The sequence below is a fragment of the Orcinus orca genome, chromosome 1 (assembly GCF_937001465.1).
Source record: "Orcinus orca chromosome 1, mOrcOrc1.1, whole genome shotgun sequence".
NCBI lineage: Eukaryota > Metazoa > Chordata > Mammalia > Artiodactyla > Delphinidae > Orcinus > Orcinus orca.
In genome coordinates, this window is record NC_064559.1 from 162241465 (window position 1) to 162258878 (window position 17414).

Here is a 17414-nt window from a genome sequence, read left to right on the forward strand (position 1 = left end):
CCAGGGCTGGGGCAGCTGCCCCAGCCATCCCAGACAAAGGGGGTGGGGGGAAGAATTCCCACACATATCCCAGTGGACTTAGGAATACCAGCCCCATACTGCAGGGCCAGCACTGGAGACTTTGCTGACAAGTATCAGGTGGGGTGGGGTCTCTGGGAAAAGCACAGACCTGGTTCCACTAGCCCTGTGTCCTTCAGCAAGTCACTTAAACCCTTTAGCCTCAGTTTCTCCCTGTGTAAAATGGGGATGATAACAGGTTTGCTGTGAGGATCCATGAAAAAGGGCACATATGGGGCTTAACACATTTCCTGGCCTATGATAAGCCCCTGAGAGTGGTGGCCTCTATTGTTAGGATGAATCTCAGTGAGGGGTGAAGCCCTCCTCCATGCACTCCATCTGGGTTGGAAAGTGGACCACAGGGAAAGGATGGGGTGGGTTGCCCATCAACCATCCAGAGGGGCAGGAAAGACACCAGGCCACGTGGAAGGGTTGTGCTGGTTGCATCAGGAGAGAGCACCGCAAGCCTCTGCAGAGTCTGGGGATCATGGGGACGGGGGTGTGACCATGACCATCCCATGGCCCTGGGACTTTTTAGAAGACAGCACTCCACATGCTGTTTGCCTCCTAGCCCTCCTTACCCTGTCAGAGCTTCACTGCTCTGAGCAGGGAGGAACTACTCACAGGCCCCTCTCCTTGGGAACGGGCAACCAGAGGAGCCGGGTGGATCCCCCATCAGCTCTCCAGTTGCAGCCCAAAGTGCTCTGGAGCCAAGCTGCCAGGGTTTGAATTCTGGCTTCCTCCCTGCCTTAGCTGTGTGATCCTAGGCAAGTTACTTAACCCCTCTGTGCCTGTTTTCCCAGATGCAAAATGAGGTTAAACTTCCATTGATCTCACAGAGTTGCTGTGAGGGTTAAAAGTGCTTAGAGGAGGCACTAAATTGGCATTAGCTATTATGATTCTTAATGTTTACCGTATCTCAGTTATTCCCACCCTCTTCGCACCTCGGCCCCAACACCTGTTCTGGGTCCTGGGACACTGCCGTGTGGACCAAGTCTGTAGCCCCTTTGTCCTCCGGCCACATCCTGGACTGAGCTCGTCTCCAGCCACGAGGCCCCTCTTCACATAGCCCCTCAGTCTCAGGTGGGTCACCTCCTGCCCCAGCCCCTGCAAGCCTAGGGGTGGTCAGACTGCGGGCAGCCCCACGGTACCACCTGGTGACCGGGGTTTCCCTCAACCCTGCCCACACCTCTGTAAATAGACCCTTTATTCGACTGTTCTCCAGTTAATCCAATCTGAGTGTGTCATCTGTTCTCTGCCTGGAACTGACTCACGCTGCCACCAACGTCCTCTGGGTACCCCGTCCTCGCTGGACAGTGGTCAGAGCACGAGAGCACTTTTCTGTTTGTAATGGCCCTCTTGGCAGGACGTTATTGTTCTTCTTTGCATGCTCGCGCCAAGCTCAGCATGTGTACTCAGAGAATGAATACATGAAGGAGTAAATGAGTGAAATAATGAATAAGGCGGCAAGAGGGAAACCCCTAAGGAAACTGCCAGAATTCTACAAAACAAAATTCAGGAGGAACATTTAGTCCCAAGTCAGTGAGGGAAACCTACAATTACTTAGTACACACCAAGCATTTCTTGAAACCACAGTTAACTATATGCCCAGGGTACAACGAGATTCTTCCTCCTCACGTAGAGGACATTTCCCAAGTTGGCAAAACCCTACTCTCCCTGCTTGCCCAGAGCAGGAGCAGACTGTTCCCCAAATGGCAAAGATTTGCTTAAAAAATATTTAACTTCTTTTTTTCTGAAATGCACCACCTTTCTGGCGTGGGGCTGCCTTCAGGGAAGAAGTGAGCTAACATTTATTGAACACCTATTTTAAGTGAAGCACAGAGATTGGTGCCCACAAACGTGTGAGTATGTATTCCTCAGCATGATCTATATGAGGGAAATAATATTATCTCTACCTTTCAGAAGAGGGAAATGAGGCTCAGAGAGGTAAAGCAACTTGCCCAAAGTCACAGAGCTGGTCCCCTGCTCTTTCCATTACTCCACACTATCTCCAAAGCATCTCCCAAATCCCACCGTGTTTTTCACATGTTATTCCTGAGAATCATGTACCAGGTCTATGGTTCTTTCTACAGCTTTCTTTGCAGGAAAACTAGAGCAATTACAACGTTTAAAGGCACCAAACACTCTACCTATACACCCCCGGCTTGTGTACCCATCTTTTGCAGAAACAAATGCAAATGTGTTCTTTTCTCAGAATGCTGGGTGAAGGAGAGGAAGAAGGCAGCTTTGCCTGGAATGTGAACTATTTTATCTGACGCATTAATGAGTTTAGCAGAACCCAAAGCATTTAAAGGCAGATGCACTTTGCCATCACTTGTCAATCACCGGCTTCCCAAGGCAGAGGAGTTTCAGGCCAAAGAAAAGGCCCCTTTGTCCGGAACTGTAACTGGTCCATAGTCAGAGACAAAGGGTCCAGTTTCAATTGGAATCCAAATAACGATTAACAGCCTTTTCATTCATGAGCCTGAAGGAGAACAGTTTCCAAAGCAGAACTTTCTCTGAAGCCACTGCACCCCTGCTTCTGAGTCAGCTCAGGGGTGTGAGGCCTGGAAGAGAACTCACTTTCATAAAGGCTGGAGCAGCGGTGCAGAGTCAGGACCTGGGTCACACAGGCTACCCTGCTCTTGGGGGCCCTGTTTCCCATTCCCTTGGGTGATGTGTTAGCCAAGGTTGATTTTCTCTCCCCTCCTGAATCCAGGTAGGAAGTTTTGGTGGCTATTTGGAGGCTGGAAATTAAAAAGTCACTCACAGATCAGATTTTAAGTCTGAACCGTACTTGAACAAGCTAGCTGACTTTGAGATAAAATGTAGTCATGGCTTTTCTCCTAGGGAAAATCGAAGGTAATCTGAGCTCCTTTTTACGTCTTTCTTCTTTCTGCCTCAGAATGGCCTACTTCCATAGGTTCTGGACACTTTAGGAAAGGAGTCATCACCATCAAATGGTTACAAACCGGGCAGAAAAGTTAAGAAACCTGGGTCAGAGCATAGTGTAGGGGACGCTGGGCCTGGACACACCTGGTACAATCCTGGTCCTGCCCCTACTGGGTGTCTGACGTCGGACAGTTAATTTAACTCACCTTCCTGACCCTGTTTCCTTGTCTGTAAGATGGGGACACCAATTTCTACCTTTTGGTGGTGTGTGCGGATTAAATGTAAATAGGGTGATTCATGTCAACACAGAGTGGGAGCGTGGTTAATGGTAGTCATTTCTATACTTATTTTTATATATTTACCCTTAGACTGTGTGCTTTTTGATACTGTTCTCTGGCTTGTGCCTCAGCCTCCGTACCTCTAAGATGGGGATCAGTAACGTATTTAGTTTGATCTCACGATGTGCAGGGGGTAAATGTTGCCCATCACGATCGGGAAAGCTCTCACCTGCAGGGATCTGCATGGCCTAGAGGGGGAAGGGAGAGTCAGGGGCAGAAACCTGGACCCACCCAGCTGTCAGAGGTAAGGAATCCAGGGGACAGGGGACAGCAAGAGATCATGATGAATGGAGGCCAGTGGAGGGTGGGCTCAGATGAGACTGGAGGTGGGACTGTGAGCAGGGTCCAGTTCTCTCCTACTTCCCTATCCTTGCCCAGCCCTGGTACCTGGCCACCCCGGGATGGGGTAGGGAGGGGGGACATCAGTCCCCAGGAGACACAGGGAGAGAAAGGAGCAAGCGGCATGAGGGCACAGGTCTAGAGGGATGGAAGCGCAGGCCAGCCTCTGGGACAGCAGCAAGCCTCCTGCCTGTGGGGCTCCTTCCTTGGGGCCCAGGAGTCTGCACTACAGATCCTGCTCTGCTTTTGTCTGCTCATATCACAGAGAGATCAGCCCATTACCCTGGATTCTCTCCATCTGTGTCACGATCCCTGGTTCTGATGAGCCGAGAAGGAATCACAGGATCTTGGGGGTCTTAGGGTCCAAACCCCCATCTGCAGCCAGACACCCACAGCTTCCACCATGGCTGGGCTCTGCAATCTTTCTTCAAACAGTTTCCTTATCACTTCCTCCAGTCACTTGCTGTGCACCGTCACAGGTCCAAACCAGGGCGAGGTGGCCCATGGTTTCCCCAATACCCTGTGCTTTTCTCACTCAGAGCTCTTGCCACACTGGATTTGACATGTCTGCTGTCTGCCTTCTTCAATAGCCCCTGAGCTCCCTGGGGGCAGGGATCATGTCTTCATCTCTGTATTTTCAATACTGCCCGCAGTGGGGGGGATCAGAAGAGGTACTCAAGACTGTTGAGTAAATACTTGAATTAAGATCTAGTCCTTGCTGACCTCTCGTGTCTCATTTCTTACCACGACCCAATAGTTAGCTACACATAGAAGTCACTTTCCCCACTGTGACAACCATAGCTGTCTTAAGAAAAAAAATACATTTGAACATAAATACTCAAAATAATTTGGCACACTACTTATATCTTCCTATTCTCTACCCTGTCTAGATCTTGGCCACGCCCATTTGCCGCCAAGCCTACAATGACTTTCTCTCCTTCTTCTTAGACTTACCGGTAATGTCCGCATGCATTTGCACAAAAAGGGGGTTCTTGCCGAGGCCCCCACAGAGGAAAAGGGTGCTGATCGAGTGCCCTGCTGACTCCATGGCCTCTATAATGAGGCGCGTCCCGAACTTAAAGGGAAGAACAGAAGAAAGCATCAGTACGGTAGCAAAGGTAAATTGATCGGGAACATTTACTAAGTGTTTACCCAGTACTAGATGCCGCACTAGGAGCTCTAGATACACTACCTCAGAAAGTCAGGACTCAAGATTACATTGCCCGTGATCACACCATTATATTAAGTTGCAGAGCGGGAATTCCAACCTGGGCCTGCCTGACTCCAAAATCTTCTGAATCATTGCACCATTTGCTTCTATCAATAGTTATACAATGTTGACAAAAAGAGTTGACAATGTTAACACGGTACATATTAACACAGTTCGTTCAAATACATATTTGATGAGTGTCCATTATGGCCCAGGTCCTCCATGAGGTATGGGGAATGGAGTCATTGGCAGCTCTACTCCAATGATAACAGTTGGAGATCTCTGAGTCAGTTTCCCTTCCCTAAAGAGGAACTAAAGAAGTTTGTTCCTTGGAAATGGCACCAACAAACTCAGCAGCAGAAACATGGAAAGAGGGCTTGAATTGCACAAAGAAGGTAGCACACAAGACTTCAGGCTGGCAAAAGAACCTTTGTTACCACCTGAAACCAGGTAGTGGTTCTAATAAGGAGGCTTCCAGTGCCAGAATCCATTCCCAGTCAGTCCTTAGTGATCTCGGATGATGCAGAAACCACATGCCATATGCTATGGCTTCACCATATTTTCATTTCAGCCCTTGTGTCTTCCTTTCTTCTGAAAATGTGTTATCTATCGTTCTTGTCTTGCTCAGTTCACTAAAGTAAAAATTACTGATGCTTGACAAGAGACTGCTACCACAGGGTCATCGAGGTGAATCTTAATGTATAAGTCATTACTTTTGGCTAGGGTATTCGAGTATCTAAAAAATCATAATTTCCTAGGAAGTTCGAAAACTGGAAGTCCAAAAATCATCATTTTTTTTTTTTTTTGAGAGAAGGATTAAAAACAAAAAAGATGAACTGTGATATGACCTCAGGAGGCAGCCGCATGGCGATGATTGAGAAAGTGGCTCTGGGGAGAAATGAGGGAGAGGGTTTTTTGGTGGCAAGATAGCCCTTGAGATATTCAGGGAGTAAGCAACTTTGGGGGATGACCAAGTCCCAGGTGTGCACATGGGAGTGAGGGGCTGAAGCGGATGGAGGAGAAGGTCAAGGGGGAGGAGGAGGTCAAGAGAGAATACGGAGGTCAAGGATCTGGGAGGCCAGAGATGTTGCCACCACCAAGAAGGCGGGGTTCGGGCTGGACAGAAGAGTATCACAGATTCGCTGAAGGTGTGACAGTGGTGCTGGGAAGACGGTGTTCAGGTGCACAGAGGAGGAGAAGACAGTTCAGCCTGAGGGCATGCAGCACCAGAGGCTTAACCAAAGTAAAGGAAGAGGGTTTGGGAAGTTATCAGGATGCTCCCCTGACCCCCGTGGGGGGGCGGGATGTAGAAGCTTCTTTCACAGGACTCTCCGGAGAGCTGTCTCCCTGGGGCCAGGGGGTGCCTCTGGGAGAGGCAGCGCTAGAGGGTGATCTGGGGACCAGGGGTGTGTGAAATCCTGATTGCTGTGTAGTAAATGATGAGGGATGGGGGCAGTCCAGAACCAAGATTTCCAGCCCATAGACTTCAGGTTTGTTGAAGTTATTAGTGAATCTGGTAAGAATATGGATTAGGTAAAACTTGGGCCTCCAAAGATCCTCCACAGATGTCGTGTGTTAAAAAAAATTAAAACATGTTGTACCCTATGCGGCCAGACCCTGCTTATTGAACATGGCTGATTACCCCCAGATGTTCTTCCTTAAGCTTTTGGGGGGTCATGAACCCTCTTGAGAATATGATAAAACCTACTGACCTCCCCAGAAAAGAGTCATATATAAAATAATATTATAACTAATTTCAGGCGTTCTACAAATGCCCTTACATCTACCATGGATCATTTGGTGTCGGTGGATTCCAGGTAACCCTAGTGTACTCCAGGGGCATGAATCTGCAGGAGATAAGAGCGTGGCTTTTGAATTTAAAAAAAGCTGGGATGGCATTCAGGCATTTCACCTATTTCTTGAATCAAATCCATACCTAACCTTTCCATGACTCAATTCTCATTTTAAAAATGGGAAGAATAACACCATATTTTTCATTTGATAACTCCATGGATTGTCTGAAATGCTAACATGCAACAAAAATTTAAAATGTGGTCTTAGACTTGCTGAAATACAGTAACATCTATCTTACAAGTTTGCTGCTGTAGACAGTGTATCTGAAGCTCATAGGAGTGTCCAGTACAGGGAGGGTGTTTAGAAATGAGAGCCAATCTGGTTGTTAGCTCTATGCTAGGCATCCTGCTATGCTCCTTAATATCACCTCTAATTTCATGAAACACTCAAAAACTGCATATTATTATCCCCATTTAGGATTTCTATAGTTTGCCTAAAGCCATGCAATCTGCCTTAGGGGAGGGGAAGCTGCCTCCCAATATGCGTGGAAATGCCATGCAAAATTGATATTTCTGATGTTTCTAAAATCAGAGACCTGAGGGCTCATGTGATTAGTAGGCCTGAGAGGAGAGTAACACAAAGCACATTCCCTGGGAAAAGGCAAGAAGCAATCCAAACAAGAGGCACTCGCTCCAGAGGGGCTGTGACAGCCTGTCTCTCTCCCATGTGGCATTGTCAGCAGGAATTTCCCACTCGGGCTGCCCGGTTAGTTACAGGGCCTTCCCTTTCGGTGTCCCAGACGCCACTGTGTGAAACACTCCACCCTCCTTAAATGCCCCACCAAAGGGCTTTGTGCTAAAATGATTTTGTGCTCACCTTTCTGGAAAAAATGTTTTCACAGAGAAATTTAAATTAAAATTAGGCTATTCCACTGGGAATGTACAGAACCAAATGCAAATGGAGAGACTTCAAATGCAAATAGTACTTTTTAAGGGTCTATTCTGCAAAGAAAGCTATAGATGAACAGGCTATGAATAAACTGGGTGTTTGACAGTTCCTTCAATTAAGCTTGGTCAAGAGAGAATTTCACTTCATGGAGGGTTTTGCATAGTCCCAAGTTAACTTCATTACAATATCTCTAATTTCATCCCATTCTTACAAAATATCAACCGTAGATATTACTACAGAGAAGAATTTGCTTAACTTTAACTTCACAACAAATAGGTGTAAAGGCTATATTCAGAGTCAATGAACACATTTTTTTTTTCAAGGTGAACATCATGGGAAAATATCTGTTATCAGAATGCTTCATTAAAATGCACATTAAAATGCACAAAGGCACTAAAAGATCAGAATGCCCAGATACTTTTGCAAAACAGACTGAACTCCTCACAGCTCAACTGACTATACAACATAGCCTTATCGAAAAATCTGTCTTAAATTGCCTTCTCTTCATGGTATTATAAAGGTCATTAAAACAATGGACAGAATAAATATGATAGCTTTTAATATATGTACGGCCCATTACATACAAAATTGATTTTCCAAGTGTGTAGTATTTGGGAAAATGCAGTTGGCTTTCTCCCATCCCAGCCCTCCCCAGCCCTCAGCCTGCATTAGGTTTAACCTAATTTATACATTCTTGGACTTCTTACCAGTAAGGGGACCTCTGTGAGACAATCCTGGCCAAATTAATGATGTTGTCTAAGATGTGTCAAATCAAAACTGTTCTCAGGAATGCCTGAAGGCTTATTTCAATCATGTAAGCTTTTACAAAGCGATCAAAGAAAATTGCAGCATGGTAACGTGGAAAGAGCAGAAGCCTAAGAGTAGACAGAGGTTCAGATTCTGACTCGACCATACACTAGCTGTTTGACCCTGGCAAGCAGTGTTCCCTCTGTCTGTAAAATGAGGACAATCCCACCTACTGACTGGGTTACTCACAGGTGGGTGTAGTACCCTGTTTGGTGCCTGGCACAGAGAGTGGGTGTCAGTGAGAGGGACCAGGGGTTGTCATCACAGAATGGTGCCCCTTGGCTCATCTGTGTGGTCTCGTTCTTCATGTCCCCCTCTTAGCATGGACTCAGAAGGAAGAGCCTCACACAGCTCTGATTTTCCAGGATTATTTATTTTAATGCAAGTGGCTCATTCCATAGTAAGACTTTTCACACAGTGATATTAAGATCAGAAAATAAAAGCTCCTCAATTATTGGGAGATTGGGATTGACATAGATACACTAATATGTATAAAATAGATTAATTAATAAGAACCTGCTATATAAAAAATAAATAAAATTCAAAAATTCAAAACAAAACAAAAACAAAAAAAGCTCCTCAATTCATCGTGTACCTAGTTTTGTTTTAGAAAGCTGTGGGTTCAAATCCCAGCTCTGCCACTTACTAGCTCTATGAAACCGATCAAGTTAATTAATCTCATTGAGGCTTAGATTCTAATCTTTGGAAGGGGAATTATGATACTTCCCTCATAAGGTAAAGTCAGATAACGTATGTAAAATATTTGGCATAGTTCCTGGTACATAATATCCCCAAACTATATTATTTATCAATATTATTATTATCTTTACTGTAAAGCAGGATTGCTGAATAACTGTCTTTATTACTGATGCGTATTTTTGTTCTCCATTTTCATTTTTTCATGGTAGTCAACTCCTGCCATTTTGATAGATGTCAGAATTGTCTTTTTTTGACCAAGTTACCATAAATAAAGCAGGCTGACTGATATTACTGAACTGGACAGGCTGTTAATAAGATAGTTGTTTCAGGAAGATACAGTCAAATTGGTCTATAAGCTAAGAAGGACTGTTTCATCTAATTGAGTTGGCCAGTTCTGCTCTTTTATTGTGTGTACTTGGTACCTGGATAAATCTAAACATAAGAAAAGCAATTTTGTTGATGACATGGATATACAGAAAAAAATGCATGTAATTCTATTATTTGAAGCAATGAGGATATGAAAGTGGTATGTGGAGAAAGAGACTGAATAGCATATAAATATGTCCATATAGCATGAATAAACAAAAGTAGTTTGTTTAAATAGGTATATTTCTGAAAAATAAATTTTGACTCTGAATTCAGTGAACTGATTTTTTCCTTTCTATTGGTCCCCAATTCTCTTTCCAGATCAGCTAAGCCTCACTGGATTAACTGTTATCCTGGGGTTCCTACCAGCTCTGAGATCCTGAAAGGCATGACCCACTCCCTTCAAATGCAATTTCTAACACGCACACACGTGCAAACTTTCGTGTGTGATTTCAGGGTTTAGAACCCTTCTGTAGCTCACTCATGGATCACCTCTAGAGAATAAGAGTCCCTGGACAATGATGTTTGGGCTTCTAGGAGTTTGTTTTCATTTTTGATTGATCTTCAGTTTAGAAGCTTCTAACACTTTAAATTCCCCCCTTTCTCCTTCCCTAACCAACCAAACCTCTCATTTGAGCAGCTAATTATAAAAATAAACATTTTCATGCTCCAAGGAAGCTTACTATTTAAAGGAACCCCAGACTGGATCCTTTTGCAAAGTGAACAATACCACGTGTTTTATAAATTTGGACCATCTTAATGCCAGCTCTCCTTAATGCAAGCATACATGGCATCTACTTCCTTGCTTCTATTTAGTGAACTTAGAAGACAAATTACATAGATGGTAAGCATGATGTTCAAAGCTTTTAACTCCTTTTAGCTTTCAGCTATGTGAGGCTACTAGTAAAGCAGGTAAAGACCTTTAGAATTTCCTTCTGCACAAACAAGCATCTATTTTTGGCAAGTTCCCTAGAATCTTTGTCACAAAAGCACATGATGTATCTTGGGGAGTATGTGGTCTAAAGTTTGTTAACAGATCTAAGTCTCTTTAAAAATGGCATTAAATTGTCTTACAGCAATGGCTTGAACTGTGGCCAGGTAGAGAATGGCAAGATCATCGAGGTCCTGAGATAGTTTCAATCCGGTGACCTGTAGGGATGAAGAAAAGAAAAGAAGGAGATGGCGCCATGGTTAGAGATAGTTCCCATGAAACACGTTCAGATGTGTTTTCTTGCCGAAACAAGTTCATATGCAAATCCCCTTTTTGTAAGCTGAACGTGAAGTGACTACTGAATTGTTTAATCTCCAGACCTGGGAAAAAGTATCCCTTCTTCCCCCAAAGAAAATGCCTTGCCTTGGATTAAAGAAAAATAAAACAAATATTATAAGGACATTTTTTTTTTTAGGAGATTGTGTTTGATATTTCTTAGCATGGAATTAAATATGTTTCTTCTTTAAAAACATTATTCTTTTATTACAAACACCTATTCTTTTTGGCTTATAGAGATGAACACGTAGCAGTGGCACTCTAGTAAAAGGTGATTATTCCTAGTTCTGCTACTGTCAGAATTCAGTGGACCAGCATCCAGGGGGTATTCAGAGTAAAATAACATGTCTACTATAAATGTGATACCTACTAGGGGATAATTTAGAATCTGTGGTTTACCAGGGAATCCCATTAGAGTCAATCGGAACCACATGCTTATACGGAGTATGTCAATTTCTGAGAGATTCCAGAACTGAACAGGATGTTGGATTTGGGTGGTTTCAAGACTTGTTCACAGTCTCACTTTCATGTCTCCCATTCATGGTGGTGTCCACTTGGGACATTTCTAGAGGGTGAAGACTGCTGGTTTCTTCAAGCCTAGTCTGAAGTTGGTGGGCATCAATGCCAGAGTTCACTTTAGATTTTCATTACAAAATTAATTCACGTAACATACTTTTTCTCAGGCCCTACAGTGTATATGGTCCTGAGTTCAATGAGGAGGTGACATGCAGTCTGTACTAAAATAGGAGAGCCTAGTGGTCTACCAAGGTCCCTGTCCTTCATTGCTCCAGCCCCATTTATTATTCTCTCCAGATTCCACCCCCAGCGGGGATTAAGGGGCCAGCCTTGGCCTGTTACAGGGCACAGATACCACTCCACTGCCCAAACCAGAAACCTGGGAACACTTTCCCCTGATTTTTCTCTCCCTTCCAGGATCTAATCAGTCTCCAAGTCCTATACATTTGAGCTCCAGAATCTTTTTTGAAGCCATCCCCTCTCTTTGTCCTCACTGTCACTCACCTCCTTAATCCAGGCCTCCATCGCATCCTTCCCGATTGCTAAAATAGCTCCTGATCAAACCTTCCTGTTTCTAATGGTGCTTGTTCCTCTCTACAAGGGAGCTAGTGCTTATTCTCAAATGCAAATTGATCATGTGAAAAATTCTCCCCCCATTGCCCTCATTCTGAAGCAGAAGCACCTTCCCTGTCTTCTATGAGTGATTCTGCCTGGGGCAGCCCTGCTTTCTTCGCCAGTGTCTAGTCTTTCCTGTCCTCACTTAGCAACTTGTGTTCCAGCTGTTCTGATTACTCATCTAAGTTGGCGGAAGGGGGTATTCCTAAATTCAGTAGTGCTACCTGCTGATAGGTTTTTTTTTTTTTTTGGAAGATCATGGGGTCAGTCAGTGAGAATAACGGCTTTGATTTGAACACACAGGAGCATGAGAGGTTTGAATGAGAAATCAGAAAGGAGCTCTAAAGATGCATGTTCCCCAGCCAATAACTCTGTGAAGGAACATCTCTCAGAAAGGTCCCTAGAGACCTAAATGAAAAATAAGAATGTTAGAACTAGGAGAACATGAGCAACACAGATATCACAGAAGTTCATTTCACAGAGGAGAAAATAATTTGCTTAAGAGAGAGTCCAGAGGTTCATGAAGCCCAAACCTAGGTGTCCCAACAGACTGTGTTACTCACCACAGTATCTCCCATGCTTGCCACCGCGCCTGGCACATAGTGGCGCTAAGTTAATATTTGCTGAATGTGTAAGTGACACTTCAATGCTCCTTTTTCCTTCTGCACACCATTCTCTCTCCTAACATCCTATCCTTCTCTGTCATATTATACAATTATGAGAGGACAGTATTTACTACCTCAGCCCCTCATATATTCACAGAGGTGGAGGGGTATATTTCCTCCATGCCCCAAGAGAGAAAAACACTGGACCATCACTTCTAGTTGCTTACTGCATGCTCTACCCCCTCCCCTAAACTCCACACTTACCCTTCCTCATCAGAGGAGTGGCTTGTACGAGATTGGAGTAAAAGTAGTCACCCTGTAGCTTATATGGAGTCTTCGTGTGAATTAGAAAAAGGTGCTCCCTCCAGATGGACTAAATGCAAAAGGCATCCCATCTGGAAGAGTGAATTTTAAAAAGGAGCAGAGTGGACAGGATGTCAGCCCTGCCCTATGCCCCCCTCAGCTGAACACCCTGTGTGAGCAACCAGCCCCAGGGCGTGCATTGGTCCTGGGTAAAGATCACTAGTCATAAATGGTCTCTCTTTAACTCATCTCCAAAACTGGCTTGGCCTCAACAGCATCTCTGTTGGTGGTCTGTTGGGAAAGTTGATTGGGCCACAGTTTAGAGCTCTCCTCCAGAGCCAGCCCAGAAGGTAGGCTGCCTCTGGCCGCCTATCGCTGGTCATCAATGAGATGCGAATCAAGCCGTGACCCTCCACGTGGTTGGGTGTGTGTCTGCTTGGCAGACACATGTCCATCCACAGGAGGGTCCCGAGTGCCAGAGGTGGATAAACTGTGATGGGGGTAGGGGAGGAATTTGACTTTTTATATAAGAGTCATTCTCCTATGGACTTGAGGATATGGGGAGGGGGAAGGGTAAGCTGTGACAAAGTGAGAGAGAGGCATGGACATATACACACTACCAAACGTAAGGTAGATAGCTAGTGGGAAGCAGCCGCATAGCACAGGGAGATCAGCTCGGTGCTTTGTGACCGACCGCCTGGAGGGGTAGGATAGGGAGGGTGGGAGGGAGGGAGACGCAAGAGGGAAGAGATATGGGAACATATGTATATGTATAACCGATTCACTTTGTTATAAAGCAGAAACTAACACACCATTGTAAAGCAATTATACTCCAATAAAGATGTAAAAAAAAAAAAAAAAAAGAGTCATTCTCCTATTAAGTTATTAGGAACCCCAGGGCTCTGTATTGACAATAACTGGCTCTGATATTCTTCTCAATTAGTAAGAACCCATAAGAGAGGAGGGGTAAAATATCACTAGATTTTGCTTCCTTAATCCCAGCAAATATTCATGAGAACTTCCCCAAAGTACTGATATTCAAGCAAAAAGATGTCAAGGGCCCTTCTCTAAATTTCTAGTGCCTTCAGAGATTCAAAATCATAGGAAGGAAAGAGAAGATAGCTTCTTGTCTTCAGAAATTGAGAATGAGATCATCAGTGTAAATGAGCACTAAATTTAACTCCTGAGCTTGCTTACTAGTAGCTATGGCAAAAGAGGAACATATAATGGATGACGTAGCCTTTCTTTTATGACAAATGAAACATACCTATGCTTCAAGAGAGACAAACTTATTCCTGGGAAGAATTTCTAGAAGGAATTTATTACATGGACCACCATATGGAAGGTATTCAGTATCCAAAGGGAATAAATAAGCAAACATGGTTCTCCCATAGCTCTTTCCAACATTCCCTCACCACTAACACCAGGGCCATGGAGTTGAAATGTGACTCAGTGAAAGACACCTCTCTAAACTGTGAAATTACTATGGTCCAGGACCCCTATTTCCTTGACATCTTACCTGATTTGCAAATGGAGACACCAGAAGGGCAGATCATCATTTGATTCTCTCTCAAGTATCAGGAATCCCAGCCCCACCCTGACAAAAATCAAATGGCAGTCAGCTTAAGAATGAACTTTCTAAGGAGTGCCTGCCATGTGGACCACTCAGGAGGCTACAGAGGACCCTCAGGGAGCTGTCATGGTATGCAGGTGGCAGTGCCCTGAGAATGTCAGGGATGTCCTGGGACAGGTGCAGCTTTGTAACCAGCGAGAAAGTTGGGATAGGTCAGAGAAGCCTATACCCTTGGCTGAAGGCTGAATGGCTCTATCAGTAAGAAAAACTGGGAAGGAAGCATAAGTGGAAGGAATTTGTTTATAGATGTGCACGTGTCTCTTTCGAATGCTTGGGCGAGAGAGTGAAATGTGTGGGGAAGCCCCATGGAGAGTTGCAATGGTAAGCACATTTTATTTATTTTGGCTATTGTGAAAAGAGGACTGTAATAGAAAACACTCATAGTTAATATTTAGAGGTGTGTGAAAGTGGCATATGGTGGCCAAAGAGATGTGAACTGCAATGGACAATTTCAACCTCCTAGATAATGATTATAAAATGTTTATGTAAACACTATTGGGATTTCTGAGCTTAGAAGAGAAGTGTAGGTGAACAGAAAGATGATGTGCTCTGGAGTAAGACACATGGCTTTACATCTCAACATTCCCTCTAACTGCTTGCAGGACACTGTGAGTTTTGTAACCACTCTGAGCCTCATTTTTTTTTTTTTCATCTGTAAAATAGGAATAATAATACTTCAAGGTGCTTAATGATTAAATGAGTTATCGTTTGGGCTTCCCTGGTGGTGCAGTGGTTGAGAACCTGCCTGACAATGCAGGGGACACGGGTTCGAGCCCTGGTCTGGGAAGATCCCACATGCCGCGGAGCAACTAGACCCGTGAGCCACAACTACTGAGCCTGCGCATCTGGAGCCTGTGCTCCACAACAAGAGAGGCCGCGATAGTGAGAGGCCCGCGCACCACGATGAAGAGTGGCCCCCGCATGCCACAACTAGAGAAAGCCCTCGCACAGAAACGAAGACGCAACACAGCCAAAAATAATTAATTAATTTTAAAAAATGAGCTACCGTTTGCACGGCCTCTTACTTTTTCAGCAAGCCGTACCAAATCGACAAGAGCTAGACACTTGCAGTGCTTAATAAATGTTCATTCTCTTTCCTTTTCTCTTAATAAATGTTCACTCCCTTTCTCTTGAAGTGCAATGAGGGGCTCAACCCCATTCATTAATTGGGATACAGCAATAAAGGATCTCCTGCAACAGGCTGTGGGTACTGTCAGGGTATTAGCGATGGGCACTGAAGACCAGTGGTTGTACAGGGTGGGGAACGTAGGGTAGAAAGTGTGCTGGCCGTCAGCATCAGGATCATAGGAGAAAGGTCTGGATGTCTAGGAGTGTGGAGGAGCAGTGTGCCCTTGATGAGCACCCAGGAATAGGACAGTGGGAGACTCACTTGCAAGGACTCCTTGGAGAAGCCTTAGTCCTTATCAACCTACACACTTCCATTTACTCTGTGAACGGGAAAGACAGATGATCTACATCCTGGACTTCAGCTTAAATCCTGCTGCCACTTGGCAGCTGTGCGAATTTAGGCACATCTCTTAACTCTTTCCCGGGATCTGAGTTGAAGGCAGATTTCCTGTGATCCAACTCCTAATTTACTGAACTTTTGGTGTGGGCCCAGAATTTTGCATTTTTAACAAGGTCCTAATGCACAATAAATTATAGAAATGATTGCCCTAAACCTTGGTATTGTGAATTATATGTCCATATGCCCTGGAGTAGTTGAGATTATAAACAAATATATCAGTAATTTAGTTAGCTAAGTTTTTCCCTTCTTAGTTGTTAAAAGAATTTAAGTCGTTTTATATGTTGCTAAGGAAAAAAAAAAGGCTTAGAAATAGATCTCAAGGGGTTTCTAAAGATTACAAAAGACAAGAAAACAGGATTCCCTGTCCTGAGATTTTCTAGGTCGTCAGAGCTTGAGGGGGTATCCAAGGCTCAAGGGAATTGATTGAAAGTTTTTCAGAACACAAAGGGGCAAAAAAATGCTGTTTGTTTAGTCAATAATGCAGGAGGCGCTGATGACCGGATACCAAGGAAATGAGGAGGATCAGAGAGATTTCTGGAAAACCTCTGGATAGAGGCCAGGGACTGGAGAACAGGTCTGAGATAGTCAGCAGCCTGGAAGAGAAAGGGGGACAAATTTCCCTGAAAATATTTATAGGTATCAGTATCAGGAATGGACACATTGCCGAAAACTTACCCAGAAATGGGAAATGCACATAAATGTGTTAATACAATGTCATAGGCAGAATTCCAAAGATGTTTCCCCCTCCCCCAAGGTCCCCATCCCCTGATTACTCAAACACTAATCTGGGCATTGCTGTAGAGGGACTTTGCAGGTGGAACTAGTTACTAGCCAGTTGACCTTAAAATAGGGAGATTATCCTGGATTATCCAGTTGGGCACAATGTAATCACATAAACTCTTAAAAGCAGAAGAGGAAGACAAAAGAGTCAGTCAAGAGATACAGCAGAAGAATAAAGCAGGAGAGATGAGGCAGAAGTGGAAATCAGAGAGATTCAAAGCATGGGAAGGACCTGATCCACCACTGCTGGCTTTGAAGATGGAGGAAGGGGGCAGTAAGCCAAGGAATGTGGGTGGCCTCTCGAAGCTGAGGATCCCTGGCTGACAGCCAGGAAACAGGCACCTCTGTCCTACAACTGCATGGAGCTGAATTTGGCCAACAACTTGAGGAAGTTTGATCCAGATTATTCCCAGAGCCTCCAGATAAAAGCCCCTGGTTCTGGTCTTGTGAAAGCAGGGGCAGAGAAACCAGTTGACCCAGCTTGGGCTTCTGACCTACAGAACGGTGAGATAATAAATTTAAGCCTCTAAGTTTGTGGTATTTTATTATAGCAGAAACAGACAACTAATATACATACAACGACTGCATGATGGACTGACATTCTCCCTCACAACTTTATTCTATTGGTGAACTCTACACCATTTAACACTGGTCCATTTGCTGTTTTCCAGATGTACCAGGCACTTCACGCTTTTGTCTGCGTTGCTTCTGATGCTC

General features: G+C 44.4%; 1 protein-coding gene and 1 long non-coding RNA gene across 18 annotated transcripts in view; one reads left to right on the forward strand and one right to left on the reverse strand.

Moving 5' to 3' along the window:
- Positions 1 to 17414, reverse strand: part of FGGY (FGGY carbohydrate kinase domain containing) — a 450202-nt gene that overhangs the window by 117887 nt on the left and 314901 nt on the right. For 15 of the 17 annotated variants that reach the window (XR_004485339.2, XM_049697009.1, XM_033435388.2 and 12 more), the window contains 2 exons: positions 10525 to 10599; positions 4581 to 4701 (listed from right to left, as the gene is read on the reverse strand). Coding sequence is in view for 16 of the 17 variants with exons in the window: in XM_049697009.1 (XP_049552966.1) it covers positions 4581 to 4701; positions 10525 to 10599 (196 nt within the window). In the remaining variant the exon portion in view is untranslated. The remainder of the gene's footprint in view (positions 1 to 4580; positions 4702 to 10524; positions 10600 to 17414) is intronic. The other 2 variants (XM_049697024.1, XM_033435396.2) reach the window with 1 other exon arrangement.
- LOC117202853 (uncharacterized) lies at positions 4637 to 15377 on the forward strand. The gene is made up of 2 exons (XR_007471357.1): positions 4637 to 4744; positions 15053 to 15377. It is a non-coding gene; the product is annotated as an uncharacterized LOC117202853 (long non-coding RNA).